We start from the raw sequence: 15,057 nt of genomic DNA on the forward strand, positions 1-15,057 counted from the left end.
TCAGAATTCAGTCGGTTTATGTTTTATTTGAATGTATTTTTATTCATTTCCGTTTCGGTATAATTTCTAGTTTGTTCTCTTCGTCTTTAGTACTAGTTGGTTGTTTAGCAATCGTTTAAATTACTATAAATTATTTAAGTTTTATGTTACGTACTCGTATAATATAGATTTATAATTTAAAAATTCGCGTATGAAAGAAAAGTTGAAAGTCATTTAACTGGCAGCCACATTTTACTTCTCCCTATCGTTTCGTTTCATTTACGTTCCTTCGCTAATTTCTTTCCTAGAGCTAAATAAAAACAAAATAATAATCGTAATGGTAAACGTAGGAAAACAAATAATAGCAATTAAACAAAAGTTAAAGCTGGAATCGCTGCGTTCTACTATCTCTCTCTCGTAATCGTAATCGTAAATAAGAGTACACGTATATCTAGAGATGAAAAAGTGCCTAGGTTAGCATTGCATCAACTGTACATTATGGCTTATACGCGTATAAGTCGCCACCCACTTTTCCTCCTCCTCCACGCCAGCAAACGAATATGTTATAATTATAAATATGTTTATAATTATGCGGCGGCAGACTGACTCCGCCCGGAGATATCAATTGTATTTGTTTTTGTTTTTTTGCGTGGTTATATCGTAGTCGATAATTAAATGGATAAATAACAAAAATGACTGTAGGAGCGCGTATTCCTCACTCTGGCTGTGTTTGTGGGTTGAGTGTCCTGGATCCAGGATCAGGATGTGTCTCACCCATGTATGTACAGTACATACACGAAATACAGTATGTGCTTATGGTTAACGCATGGATAATAGACATCGTATCATATCATATCATATCTCATATCTCATATTACATGTTCGAGTGTTGTGATTCTGATTAAAAGCGGCCTCATTCTCTTCTCTGTGTACATTTTAGTCTGCTACAACTTTGCTTTAGAATATAGTATAATATGTGCACATGTATGGTATGTAAATATGTAAATGGTATTGCATGTTGACATCTAGAATTGCTCAAATCGAATCGAATGCAATGATGGGTTCTTTACTTTTAGCCAATGCGATAATTAAGCGGTAATTTAGTTAATTCAATTATATAAAAGTACAAAAAGGTCATTTGTGTTTGTCCGTGGCTATATATGTACGGGTCGCGTTTAAACCAACCGATCTATATACACACGCTGGTCAGATCTAATCCAAAACTGAGTACTGTACTGAGTGTCCATAACTGAATATCCGAACCGAACTACATTGAACTACACGTCGCGATGCGCTGCGCTGAGCTGCCTACAAGATAGCCTTGGTATATCATTTTGTGTTGCATATGTGTGTTGCTGATTGAATACGGGTAATATGGATGCTGGATGCTGGTTGCTGAGATTCCGCCGCACTGGATTCCGCCCGGAACTCTGTTTACGTGCCATTGGCCTTCGGCAGGGATCGCACCAGATACAGCTTCTCGCCCTGCTTGTTCGTGTAGATGGGCGCTCTTTGGTAGTGGTCGACCAGTTGGTCCAGCGAGTGGAACTTCCGCTGCCCGATGCAGTACATGTTCTGCTCCACGTGCACGCGGAAGTGCTTGTTGCGTCCGGGGGCCTTCAACGAAACCGAATAGTCGCCCATCTGCAAGAAAGGATATTTAAGTTAATTGCTTATTATTCAAAACTGACTTGAAGTATCACAACATATTATCTTTTCTCATAACTAAAACTGTTAAAATAAACATATAAGAAAAGATCTTTTTTAACATAAAGAATTCGCGTTTTTTGATTTACAAGTTGTGGATTAGTTTGAAATTTCAATAATTTAAAAGGGAAAGCTTCAGATATGTTGTGGCAGTTCAATATTGTGCATTTCACTCACGTTAGTCTCACTGTCTCTAATGAGGAAATCGCCATCGTGCCCGTGGCCATTGAGCACCGTGTCGCACTGGCTTCGGGTGATGGCTCCATAATACCACGACTTGCCCGCCAGATTTGGCCGTTCAATTGGCTGGCCAGAGGATTGCGCCGCCGGCTTATTGCCCTCATTGCGTCGCTCCATGGAATCGCTTCCGCCGCCTCCTCCTCCTCCACCGCCGCCTCCTGCTCCGCCATTGCTACCCTCCTCCATTCCCGTTTCCGGCGCTGGCACTCGTATTGCGATAGGGCGTGGCCAGGTAGTCGTTCAACTCTTGGAGATAATTGCGTGGAACTAAACCGACTTGGCCCTGGTTGTTGCGAGCTTTGTACCAGTCCGGATCGGAGGCGGGCCGATCCACGATCTCCAACCGATCGCCCTTCTCGAACGACAGCTCCTGGTCATTGTTCGACGTGAAGCTGTATAGGGCGACCTTTAATGGGAAGGGAAGTGTACAAAAAAACAATATTAGGTAAAATTTTCAGGTAGCTGTAAACGGTGCAGTGGTTAGGAAGGGTAGCAGATGCATCGCTTTCTTTGCTTTGCTTTCTTTTTTTCTATTATCTGTTCTATGGAAGCCAATCTTTACCAAGGATTTGCCATCCAGAAGATCCATCGTTTACAATAAGTTAAATTTTAATTGGTATCCTCTATTTTTTCTTGTAAAGGTGTATATATTGTCAGATTTTCCCTTTATGCTTTCCATTCTAAGAAGGTTCACTTACCACAATATCGAGCACGTTCTCGGCCATGGCGTAGGTGTGGATCTCGCCGTCGTTATCACAATCCTCCGTGGTATAGTTGCTGGGAAACCAGCCGACGGAGTTGCCGCTCTGACCACGCCACCAGCCGTCGTTGGACTTCTCCAGGATGAGGATGCGCGTGCCCTTGGTCAGCGATAGTTCGTCGGGCTGCTGGGCCTGGTAGTTGTACTTGACCACGGCCGAACCGATGGCCTCGGCGGGATCTGGGGGCAGTCGGCGCGACATGGTTGGACTCTCGATCTGGCGCGAGGGCGAACAATTGGGCAGCGTCTTTGATCCGGAGCCCTTTTTCACCTTTTTCTTGATGCTGCACAGAACGATCAGATCAAGATATTTGGTCAGACTTTGGCGAAAGCTTTGATTTGGAGAGATTTCTTGGGGAGATTCTGAGTTGGGTTATTAGACTAGCCCTATAGTTCGTTTTCGGGTGTTAGTAGTGGAGTTTCTAAGTTTTCAGGGGGGCAAAGGGGCGGGGCTCGACAGACAACGAAAGCAAAACGAATTTTTGTTGTTTCGAAATACAAAATACAAAAGCCGAAAGCAGTTTAATTACTAAAGTTAAAAAACTATAACTAAAGCAAAAGGGTGGAGGTGGGGGAATTCGAACGCGTATATAGATACAGATACATCTACAGCTACATATACAGAATAGATATAGATATAGAGGGCTTAATTCTGCTGAAATCAGAGCAAGAGAAGAACGCTTGGGTTTAGTCGGGCCAGGAACCAGGACGCACCTGTCGAAGAGCGAGGGCTTCTCCTTCTTCACATAGTTGCTGGGCACGTAGCCGGACTGGTTGCGGCTGTTCTGGACGCGCCACCAGTGCTTCGAGTCGTCCAGCAGCAGATAGCGCTCGTTCTTGCGCAGATCCAGCTCCTGGGCACCCTGCGCTGCATAATCGTACTTGGCTACCACGTAGCAGACGTCTTCCTGAGATTTGCCTGCGGATTGGATACAATAGGAACTGTTATTTTCATTTTAAAAAAAAGTATAGAATATACAAAGTGAGAAAACCAAGACTATAGGGATTATAACTTCATGAAATCCTTAGAATTTTATTGACTTGTGGCTTTCAAGGTGAATTTTCAGTTTGCAATTAAGATTTTCAACCAGATTAAACTATTATTTTTTGAAAATGTTTTGAGTGAACCATTTACAGTCAATGTAAGGTACTTTAGGATAATACGGATTTGATTGATTTACAGCTGCTTAGAATAGTTTTAAACCCTGCCACAAGTTCAAATGAAGAATTTTTAATTAAAATATAAATAATTGAATAAAGGTTTAAATTTCGGACTTTTAGATAGAGATTCCTAAACATTCTAAAAACAACCATGCCTGTATTTAGAGATTTTATAAGATGGAATGGAATTTAAAAGCAATTTTAGTTACTATAAAGTTCTAGGATTCCTAGTTTATGGTAATAATGCCTTTGTTCTTCTGTAATCATATCAGGAAATGTTGTAACTCCTTACAGTCATGCCTGTATTTATGGATTTTATTTGATAGAATGGACCATTTAAAATCAATTAGGTATGCCATGAAGTTTTGGAATCCCTCAATCCTGGTTTTACCCCATTGCTCCTCTGTGAATATTGTATAGAGTGTGAAGTAGCAGCTCACCGTGCTTCATGTTGCCCGCCATTGGTTGGGTTCCAGCGTTGCCGGCGGCACTGCCACTGGAGGAGTTGCCGCTACCGCTTCCGTTGGCGCTGCCGTTGCCGCCGCAGTCGAGCGCTGGCTGTCCGAAGGTCACACTTTTGTGCTGGGCGCTGCAGGAGGAGGCGGTGGACAGGGTGCGGTGGTGATGTAGCTGCTGTTGTTGTTGTTGTTGTTGCTGGGAGAGCGACGAGTGCCGCTGATGGTGGGCAGGTGATCCTGGCACGGGCACTGGCACCTGGGGACGGTACTGGTAGATCTGGTTGTTCTGATTCAGATTTTGATTCTGACTCAGATTCTGATTCTGATTAAGATTCAGATTCAGATTCTGGTGCTGCGGCAGCTGTGGCGGATGCTGCTGCGAATACTGCTGCGAACTGGCTGAGGAGTCGGGGATGTTGCGCACAAATCGCTGGGGGTGTTCCAACATTCCAGACTGGCTGCTCCTCCGCCGCGGGGGGATTCCTGCTCCTCCAGCTGGGACTGCTCCTGGTAGGGACTGCTCCTGGAGGCAAGAGGTTGTTGTTGTTGTTGGTGGTGGACTTGGAGTTTGATGAAGAAGTCTTTTTTTGATGGTGATCGTTTGGTGGTGGTTATGTGTTGCAGCTGCTCGCTGCTGGCACTCTAAGCTTGCTGCAAATCGCCTCTAGCCAATGCATAATTGCTGTGGGGGCGTGGTCATGATGGGGGCGCAAGGCAGCGTAGGCGTGGCAAACGTAAACATAACGCAATAAAGCAAAATGAATGAAAAGAAAGAAAGAAAAAAGAGAGCAAATGATATAAGAAAATTATGTTTAATTGTTTAGCACTCAAGAAGCTAAGAAGCGTGAAAATGATTAGTTTAAAAAATACAATGCAAGTACTCAAACACGAATTACTAAATACTAAATAGGAAAACCAACTCAAAAATTAGCCGAGAGATGAATGTTTGTTTTTGGGGTCAGCGAGCCGGCGATGATGAAGATGAATGAATAGAGTGGAGTGTGTTTATATGATGATAATAATAATGATGGTTGTAGAGAGGGGAAGGGAATCTGGCCATTCCAGTTGCGAAGCAATTAAAATCTGTGCAAGTGAAAGTTGCCTCCGATGCCTGACTCCACTCAATTGAATCCAATTGCCAGGCGAACGAATGAGTGGCCCATCGGCCATTGATTTGTTTACTCGGAGGTTGCAGAACCGAAATCTCGCCACCATTTCAGGCCAAGAAAGACACAAACAAGACACAGAAAACACAACTGAGACATTCGACCGCAATGAGTCACGAACGGGAATTGTTGGCGGTATTGGGAAATTGGTTTCTTGGCCGAGATTTGTCGAGTGACATAAGGCGGTTAGCAGGCGGCAAAGAAGGTTGGTTGTTCCGGCCAGAGATCTCTGAAGAGCAACACGACGACGGGTTCATTGGCCAAGGCAGCAAAAATCAAAGTCAATGTCATAGCCAAGGGCCATCTTGGGATAATTAAAAACCAATAAGTGTCGGCCACAAGCCAAGAAAACGCTCTTCTGGGGCTTTGAATCTAAGCCGTTTTTGGTTTCACTTTTCTATGGCAAGTGAAAGAAGGTTGGCTGTTGTTAGATCATAAACGACAAACTGATTGAGCTGAAAATGTTAATTTATTTTTAGATTTTTAGCTATGAGTATTTCTCATTATAATTCGTGGAACCCATATAAAACAACACTTATTAACCGAAAGCTTCTAACAAATTCTTGTTAAAACATTTAGCGAGCTTCCTGCCTAAAATGTAGTCATAATAATATTAATTTGATAACAAGTGTGTTTGTTTACTTTCCGGCCGATTAGTTAAAGGTTTTTTCTTCAAACTGAGATAAGGGAAAACGCCTTGTTTATTTGAAAACAAAAGACTACAAGTTCTAGATTAACAAACCAAAAAATATAAGGCATATAAGTGATCCGTTAATTGTTTATTTTACTATCGATTAGTCAAAGGTTGTTTAAATCTGGAAGAACCCTGTTTATGAGGAAGTAGAGGAACTGGTCACAAAGTGATTCACTGCCTGCTATTGTTTGTGTTTTCATTTTTTGTCGAGCGGAGAAAGCGGGGAGTGAAACCGTAACCGAACCCAGATAGCTACGGAGAAAGAACCCAAAAAAGATTATGTTTGTGCAAATGCTCGAGTGATAAGGGGGCGGTACGAGTACGAGTAAGAGGAGGAGGAGGAGGAGGCCCTGGTAAACATGAAACGCTTGGCTGGCTGGCTGCCAATGAACTGAACTGCACCACCGTTGGATTTGGATTTTCTTCTTTCTGGCTTGGCAATTGTTTTGTTATTTTTTGCGCTTGCATAAGCCCAAGACATTGACATTACACTGGTGATAGAGAAATCGGGTGGAATACGTAAAGTTGTTCATATCAAAGCTAACTCTTCCCTGGCTACTTTTTAAAATGTCCTATTAATATGATTTTGAAGTAAATATATAAGATTAAGTTGATACTATTAGTAGAAAGAATATGTAAGCCACTTTTATCTTTGCAACTATCAAATATACAAACATATGTTTTTTATATGATATGAACTTGAATTAAAGTGATAAGTTAATTCTGATTCTGATTTGGAATAAATATTGTTATATTTTTAACTTTAAACATTCCAATGCTGTTTACAGAAACTTGAAAATATTTTGTACAACAACACAAAGCAAGGTTATTGATGTGACTAATTTGACATGACAGTTAAAAAATTTCTGCGTTCACAATATATATTTTTTCCGTGTACTCGTTTATTGTTTTCTTGACAACATTTCGTCTATTTGAGAGAAAGAGGGAAGTGCTGAAAAATGAAAGAGTTGCACGTGCTCGACGGGACAAGCCTATGAGTTTATGAGGCGGAAAGTTTTCTTTCCCCTCCATTGTTTCCCGAAGATCGGTTCCAGGCGAGGGAGTAGTAGCCACCAGCTACTAGCCCCCGAAAACCATCATAAACAAATTGGTGGCCTCCGAAATGAGAGCATTGGGGTCTATAGGTCTATAACATTGAGTTACGACTTGGATGGGTGGGGGTAGGGAAGAAAAGGAGGAACTGAAAGTGGGCCATTTGTGTGGAGCAGTCTCTTATCTGGTGTCGTGGGAGGCAAAGGGCGCCCCTGTTTACATAAGATCACTCATTCTCTTGGGCCGCAACTCCATTCCCCAAGTTGATTAAGTAAATACTTTTGCTGGGGAATGGGATTCGAATGGGGTTTCGTTTTCGGTTTTCGGTTTTCGGCTTTGTTTTATTTTTTTTTGTATTTTTTGGGATTGTTGCCGAGGGAGTCTGTGACATTTGCCGGCCGTGCCCAGAGATGCTGCGCAAAATCTCTGCGAGGTGGTGGATTTTCGGCAGCGAGAGGGTCGGCTTCTTGTCCTTAAAAATGGGAGTGAGGTTAGAGGGCAGGACTCGTGGCCAGTGATGGGAAAGCTATGCGTCTTGTTGTACCTAAACAGTGTACAAGTACATAGGTATGGTACAAATTTAAAAACCATAGGCTAGGATTAAATGAAAACCAATTGCTCCAATTCATTCTATTTAAATCTTGTGTCAATCAACTCTAAAACTATCAGCACAGTTCTAAATTATCTAGTTTTAAATAGATAATTATATTTTCTTTACTTCGATTTGTAGGAAATACTTCCTGAAGGAAGAAAAGGTAAGAGTTCACGTTATATCTGAGTTAGGCAAAAAAGTACCAGGTATTTAATAAGGCACCATTTTGTAGGTACTCTCTAACAATAGCCCTTTTGATGGCACACAACTAAATTACCTCAGTTTAAATATACAATATAAATATCATCTTAAACCAAGGATAACTTTATATTTAAATAAAATTCTTCTCTGAGGAACAAACTGTTCGAGGGAAAAAAGTACCAGGTATTTATTTAGGTAACATTTAATGGTACTTTTAAGGTACTTCAGAACACTAGCACTTTTGGTGGCACAGTTACCGGTAAACACACGACCATGGTTACCCAAAAAAAGGTGATGGGAAGCCGAGGGTTAAGGGTTGCAGCACTGCCACCCACCAGGGGTGGTGGACCAAAAGGACTACGCACCACCAGGTGGTGAGAGAGAGAAAGCGCAGGACCAAAGAGAAAGAGCCAAGATAGAGAGAGAGATGAGTGAGAGATTTTCGAGAGAGGCCACAAACAGGAGCTAAAAAGGAGCAGCCGAATATTTTGTGTGTACCTACCGGAGACGAAGCGATTGGACAACTCCTATATTCCTCCTGATTCTCCGCCTGGCACTCCTTATCCGTATCCTTATCCGCTATCCGTGTGTCCTTATCCTCAATCCGCAATCCTTAACCCTTAGTCCCAGCCCTTGGAAAAGCCAGAAGCAAATGGGAAGACATGTGTGTTAAGACGACACTCAAAACTCCTGGAACTCCTGGAACACCACACTCTATTTCACTTCCACTTTCCACTGGGCTATTGCACTTTACGCACACACTTTAAAACACAACTTTAATTATAATATTATATATATATATCCGAGTGTGTGTGTGTGTGTTTGGGGCGGGGGTGCGCGTGTGTGTGTGTACATATGCTGCTGCGGCGAGTGGAAAAACACACAAATCCTGGGAATTTAACGATTTTCGAGTCCTCTAATAACCGCACGCGTTAATTACTTTTAATACCGAGTTGTTTGTAAACTTTTGGAGCGCTGATTTGCGGTTAATTAATTAATTTTTAATGATTTTGCCGGAGCCGTTTCTTTCACTCGCCCATCCGATTTCGATTAGAACAATCGATGCCAACATCGATGCCATCGATGTTTTCAAAACATCGGTTTCATCGATGTCTGGCGGGGCGACATCGATGTTTTTCCATCTCTCCTATCGATAGGTGAGCAATGGTATTTTGCAACACTATTTCTTGTTTGTTTTGATTGAATTACCTGATATTTTAATTTTAGCTGTTATACCATGCTGAAAGCCGGAAAATTTGGTCTTGGGATCAGCAGATCATATACAGCAAAAGCCAAAAGGGTAGTTCTGGCCCAGGACAAGTCAAAAATCAAGGAATACACCCCGAAAACCACGGACAGCCATGAGAACCGCGTTTACGTTTGGGGATTCCAGGAAACTGGAGCTCTAGGCCTCCAAACCAATGTGAAGAAAGCCAAGGAACGCTATACGGAGATGGTTCATCATCCTACTAGGTTGCAATTCTCCAACAATAATGATATTACGGATGTGGCGGCAGGTTACGGGTTCACAGCCTACGCCGTAAAAAGAGATGACGGGGAGACACTTTTTGGCAGCGGCCTAAACACAGATTCCCAACTGGGTTTCCAAGTCAAAGGTAATCCGAAGGATCCAGCCAATCTGGATGTGATTATCTATCCCACAGCCATAAAACTACCCAGAGTGCAAGGAGAATCGGATGAAGATATGCAGGTGAAGAGCATGTCAGCGGGAAGAGCTCATCTGGTGATCCTGACCAAAAACGGAACCATCTTCACATTGGGCAACAACTCCTATGGGCAGTGTGGTCGCTCTATCATCGAGGAGGAGCGTTACAGCAAGAGTGCCCTGATCCACAGGATTCCGCAGGCGGATATATGCGGCAAGGATGATGAAATAGTCCAGGTAGAATGCGGACAGGATCACAGCATGTTCCTCACCAAAACCGGACGGATTCACACCTGCGGTTGGGGTGCAGATGGTCAGACTGGCCAGGGAAATTACCACACAGCCGGGCAGATAACCCTCATAGGAGGCGACATAGAAAAGGAGAAAATTGTGAGACTAAGCTGCTCATCGGATTGCGTTTTGGCCCTGAACGAAGCAGGCGATGCCTTCGGATGGGGCAACTCGGAGTATGGACAGCTGGATGACTCTGAACATGCGCAGACCCAAATAAATACACCCAGAGCTCTCAAGCTAACCAAATCCATTGGCAAGATCAAGGATGTGGCTGCAGGAGGATCCTTTTGCATGGCCCTCAATGATCAGGGTTTGGTTTACACCTGGGGCTTTGGCATCCTCGGTTTTGGACCCTTTGTGGAGCAAACTTCCAAGCCACAGCATCTCTTACCCCCGCTCTTTGGGAGGAATGACTTTAGCAACGCGACTTCGGTGGTTTCCATTGGATGCGGAGTCTTTCACATGGGCGCAGTCAACTCGGATGGAGATCTCTTCATGTGGGGAAAGAATAGATTCGGTCATCTGGGCTTGGGACACAAAAAGGATCAGTTCTTCCCCTTCAAGGCGGCCATCAATGGAAAAGTTACCAAAGTTGCCTACGGAGTGGATCACACTATTGCCCTTTGCAAGGCCTACTTCTAGATTTAACCGTGAAATTGTTATTGTTGGTAGTATCTGTTTAAAATAATAATAATTTAAGTTTAAATATATGCTAGTCGAAAAAACATGTTTTTGTTAATATTCTAATGAAGTCGAAACATGTTAAGCCCGCCAATAAAAGGAAAACAGCTAAAGATCACAAATTCGCGTTTAATACATTTAAGTAGTTTTAAAGAACATTTAGATTAATTTGTTTCTCTGTCACTCGACGCATGCTGATAGTTTCCGTTCCTCTTTCGGTTTTTCCTGGTTTGGTTTTTGGTTTTGGTTTTTCCATGTAAATAGCTTCGATCTGAATCCGTTCTATACATTAATTGTTAGAATAGTTAAAGAGCATATATATAAAATATGTACTTGGAATGCCGCAGTGTGTCTGTGTGTGTGTGTGTTTGTGTGTTGTACCAATCTCTAATCTGTTCCAATCTCTTCTCCATTTTAATTCCGCACCCGAGGCTAATACATTGCTCGTATTTGTCACAATTTCGTCGATCGCTTTGATTGCGTTCTAGGTACATTTTCGTTACGCTTCTTTACTAGGGTCGTCGTCCATGATTCGCTTAACTTGGCCAATGATGATATATATCCACCCGGAGTGGGGTGCATGTGTCCTGCTAACCAGTGTTAAACCAGATCTAGACCACTTCTAGGCATGGCTTCAAACAGATCTCACCGCTTCTCTTCGCTATATGTATAAATCGATTCTAAGTAATAATTTTTTTAGGTTGTGTATTCAATATGGGGTGTTGTAGCTTAAAATATCCTCCTCCCTGGATGCTCAGGCTCGTTGGTTAGCCTCATTTGCCTCATAGGCCTCCACTTCGGCAATATTGGCCAAATCGTACTCGATGACTCCCTTGCCCATGAACTCGGCGTATTTGCCGGAATCAGGCAGAGGATCAGCCGACCTCTTCGAAACTGCAAAAGAAAAGGGTATAAGGTATAAGGTTGTAGACAATGAAGCATGCAATTGGTAATTGGTAAGGCAAAAACTAGTGTTGTCTAGTACAATGTTACCTAAATCTGGTTGTAAACGATGAAACATGCAAAAACTAGTGTTATCTAGTAAAAGTTTCCCTTAATCTGGTCTTACCCGATGAAGCATTATCAGTCAGAGTAACAGCTAGGGTAATCTACTGAAATGTTTCTAAAATCTGGTTGCAGACGATGAAACCATGCATTTAGTTTTTAGTAAGTAAAAGCTAGTGTTATCTAGTGAAATGTTCTCTGAATCTGGTTGTAGACGATGAAGCGTGCAGTCAGTTATCAGTCAGGGTAAAAGATAAAATAACCTATTGAAATGCTCTCTTAGTCTAGTTGTAAACGATGAAGCATGCTAATCATTGATAAGTAAGCTAAAGGCTAGAGTAAACTTACTGCCCGAGACGAACTTCTCCATCATGTAGACCTTCATGTCGTAGCACTCGTTGGCAATTCGCTCCGAGAAGAGCGAGAGATCGGTGATGCGGGGCGTTACCACGCGCATCTGGCGCCGAACGCGCTCCGTGTCGATGTTGTAGTAGCCAGTGCTCATCTTCTTCATGAGATCCGCAAAGCTGGTGGGCGGCAGAGTGGTATCCCGATCCAAGGGCATTATGAAGCACCTGCCAGTGGTGGTGTCGATAATGGCCGACTGATTCTCCTTGAAGTCGTGCATGAAACGACCTCGCCGTCCATCCTTGAAGTCGGGCACATCCACGCGGGCGTATCCCTCCTCATCGCTATCGCCGTCCAGTTCGATGTCCTCGCGGAAGTAGTTGTCATCGAGCGATCCACTGTTTGTCATCGGGGGTCCAAAGTCGGGCATCAGGGAGCGCCAGTTCAAGGCGAAGGGTCCATCGGAGCGTGGATACACACGCGCCATTTCCATCGAGTCCTCTGGATAGGGAATCTCGCACAGGGCGTGGTACCTCATGCTGCCGTGCGATGGGGCGTATACGCGATATAGAGTCCATCCGCCCAATACACCCAGGAGCATCACGACCACGGCGATCAGGAACAGCAGAAAGGACTTGAGACAATGGTGCTGGGGTCTATTGAAGACCATCGATTCCGCATCGGCTTCATTGTCGCTGTAAGCCACCTTGGGCTGTGAATGGGAAATTGGGGTTTCAGTAAGGTGAATTTATACGTTTTTAGGGGATACTGCCCATGGGCGAAAATACATCAGCTACATTTTATATAGATTTTTCATACAAAAGTTTAAAAAAAAAGTAAGATAACGAAATGCAATTCTTAGCAGACTTTTTTATACAAATTATGACCTTATATCGATTTTTTATAAATAAAAACAATTTAATAGAAAATTTTATATACAAATAAGAACAACTTGGTTAGATTTAGTTTGTTTGTTAAAAAAAAGTACTCCTCAAACTGTAAAAAATATATAGAATAAAACCAAAAACAAATTTTTTTTGGGTACATAATTGATAACAATTTGGTTTAATTCAAATTTAATTTAATACTACAATCTTTATAAAAGACAAAACAAAAATCTAACAAAATACGCTAAAAGCCTCCTTGTTTTTGTGTTATAGCTGTTTTCACCTTATCAAGATATACTTGTTGTTTCCCAATGGAACAGTCATAAAACAGCGATAAAGTCGTCGGCAAGACGAATACATAAATAAGCTGACTCAAAGGAAAATTCTGTAAGTCCAAAAGTTGCCTTTGCTGAACAATAACTCTGCACTGTGTGCAATGTACGAAATGGGACTTTCCAGAACTAAGATTAGGACAATCAAAACTGCATCCCTTTGCTTAATCCATAATCACTCGCTTACTGCGCCGTTAGCAAGCACTTCTCAGATATTTCATTTTGTTAGTCAAACAATAAATGTTCCCCTTGCAACCATTTAGTCAATTGAAATCGCTTGCATGCTAGTTAGAGTGGACCTTAGTACAACCGTAAACACAACAAATAAGCACAAAAATGTACTAAATAAAATAAATGTGAAAATAATCTAAAGGATTTTAATAAAAAAAATTTTTTTTTAATAAACAAATTTTTAACTGACAGTTTATGTCAACAACATATTTATTGACGCATTTAAAGGATAAATATTTTTTTCAAAACCTCATTTATTAAAATTTACTTTTGTACTTTTACTTTTTATTGTTTATATTATTGTGCAGTGGTAAAATATTAAAGTGAACAATGCCAGCTGATTGCTGTCGCTGCATTATCGTAGAAACTTGATATGGGGCCCGATTGCGAAATATGTTTAGCACTCAAAACGGCTGGGAGTGTTCATGTATGACTGCCAGCTGATAAGACACGACTTTCTTTGGATACTCTCCACGTTCGCATACTTATCGAGGTCACTGTGTGTGCGGGGCCAAAGAGCAAAACCTGCACACACAAAAAGAATGATCTGAAATTGCAACCTAAATTTGGTTTACCCCAGCTGTCATGGCCAATCTGCAATCTCCACCAGCAACAGGAAGAGACCAGGAACCACCGCTGACCTCGAGAAATGCGAGTAGTCCTTGGCGGGGAAAGCCCAGGAAAGTGAATGGGCACACGTCATTTAACGGAGGGAGGTGGGTGGTGGAAATTGGGGGCGACAAGGACTTGGAGTGCGGGAATTCCAGCGGGGAAAAATCGATGGCCTGCAGGTCGAGCTGCCTCTGCTGAGGCTGCAAATTCGGATTCCGATTCGGAGCACCACCCCCCCTGGCAGAACTTGTGGCTTTTTTTGGGGGGCAGAAGGACAAGGGGGTGGGTTGGACACAAGGACACCTCTCGCAAAACGATTGCGCAAAAATGAGGCTACATATATCTTTTATCTGGGATATGGGGATATGGGATGGAATGCAAACTAAACTCACTGCGATTAGGGAGCCATGATGCATCAGCGCCTCATCGTTGAGGTTCATCGGCAGTGGCACCTTCTCCTGGTCCGTGATCTCCCCCCGCAATTTGCCCAAAATTGTCATGGCTGCTCTGTGTTTAAACTAGTTTTTAATGCCTCGGAACGTTCGTCTCTGTTTGTTTTTACTGAAAATTTGGTGCGCAATTGTTGACGAGTTGAAATCTCGATCCAGACAGTGTGACCGTTGACCACTCAATAGTTCTGTGGGATTCGGAATACCTAAAATATGAGACTCAAGGCTGGTGGAAAACTTGGATAAGAATGCTGAGCGCCTAAGGGAAAATTTGAAATTTTAAAAACTAAGATTTAAAACGATTGTTACATATATTATAGATCTATTCTTTTGAAAGTGATACAATATAATACCGCCCCACAAGAGACTTATTGTATTTTCTGTATGTTGTAATTTTTTTGCTTCTAACATTTTTTTTTAGTTTTTTGAATATCTGAACATAAATAAGTTTCAATAAAATTAAGTATTTTTTCACACTTATTATTTTTTAAATTTAATGAATATATATAGTTGGTGTGTTTAAATTTTTTTAATTTATTAC

At 42.1% G+C, this 15,057-nt stretch overlaps 4 protein-coding genes across 4 annotated transcripts in view; 2 read left to right on the forward strand and 2 right to left on the reverse strand.

The window, feature by feature from the left end:
* Positions 1–15,057, forward strand: part of LOC128253473 (cGMP-dependent protein kinase, isozyme 1) — a 59,384-nt gene that overhangs the window by 192 nt on the left and 44,135 nt on the right. The window lies entirely within an intron of this gene.
* On the reverse strand, positions 16–9,051 carry LOC128253478 (cytoplasmic protein NCK1). The gene is given in 7 exon segments (XM_052981896.1): positions 16–1,623; positions 1,864–2,103; positions 2,105–2,332; positions 2,625–2,970; positions 3,401–3,605; positions 4,288–4,987; positions 8,514–9,051. Coding segments are annotated over 6 exon segments (1,695 nt in total). The 5' UTR covers positions 4,754–4,987; positions 8,514–9,051; the 3' UTR covers positions 16–1,413.
* Positions 9,201–11,049, forward strand: LOC128253480 (RCC1-like G exchanging factor-like protein). The gene has a single exon (XM_052981898.1). The coding sequence runs from the start codon at positions 9,249–9,251 to the stop codon at positions 10,611–10,613; it is 1,365 nt and encodes a 454-aa protein (XP_052837858.1). The 5' UTR covers positions 9,201–9,248; the 3' UTR covers positions 10,614–11,049.
* On the reverse strand, positions 10,762–14,697 carry LOC128253485 (integral membrane protein 2B). Its single transcript, XM_052981904.1, has 3 exons — positions 14,460–14,697; positions 12,006–12,717; positions 10,762–11,546 (listed from the first exon to the last, which is right to left on the reverse strand). Exons 1-3 carry the CDS (start codon positions 14,565–14,567, stop codon positions 11,407–11,409), a joined length of 960 nt encoding a protein of 319 aa, XP_052837864.1. The 5' UTR covers positions 14,568–14,697; the 3' UTR covers positions 10,762–11,406.

Source organism: Drosophila gunungcola (assembly GCF_025200985.1).
Source record: "Drosophila gunungcola strain Sukarami chromosome 2L unlocalized genomic scaffold, Dgunungcola_SK_2 000037F, whole genome shotgun sequence".
In the NCBI taxonomy this organism is placed as follows: domain Eukaryota; kingdom Metazoa; phylum Arthropoda; class Insecta; order Diptera; family Drosophilidae; genus Drosophila; species Drosophila gunungcola.

What these genes read in the sequence shown, in the direction of transcription:
- LOC128253480 (XM_052981898.1), top strand. Translation starts at nt 9,249, where the DNA reads ATGCTGAAAGCCGGAAAATTTGGTCTTGGGATCAGCAGATCATATACA.
- LOC128253485 (XM_052981904.1), bottom strand. Translation starts at nt 14,567, where the DNA reads ATGACAATTTTGGGCAAATTGCGGGGGGAGATCACGGACCAGGAGAAG. An exon ending in ATCATGGCTCCCTAATCGCA is followed by an intron (nt 12,718 to 14,459) that starts GTGAGTTTAGTT and finishes TCCCATTCACAG; the next exon opens with CCCAAGGTGGCTTACAGCGA. An exon ending in GGAGAAGTTCGTCTCGGGCA is followed by an intron (nt 11,547 to 12,005) that starts GTAAGTTTACTC and finishes TTTCTTTTGCAG; the next exon opens with TTTCGAAGAGGTCGGCTGAT.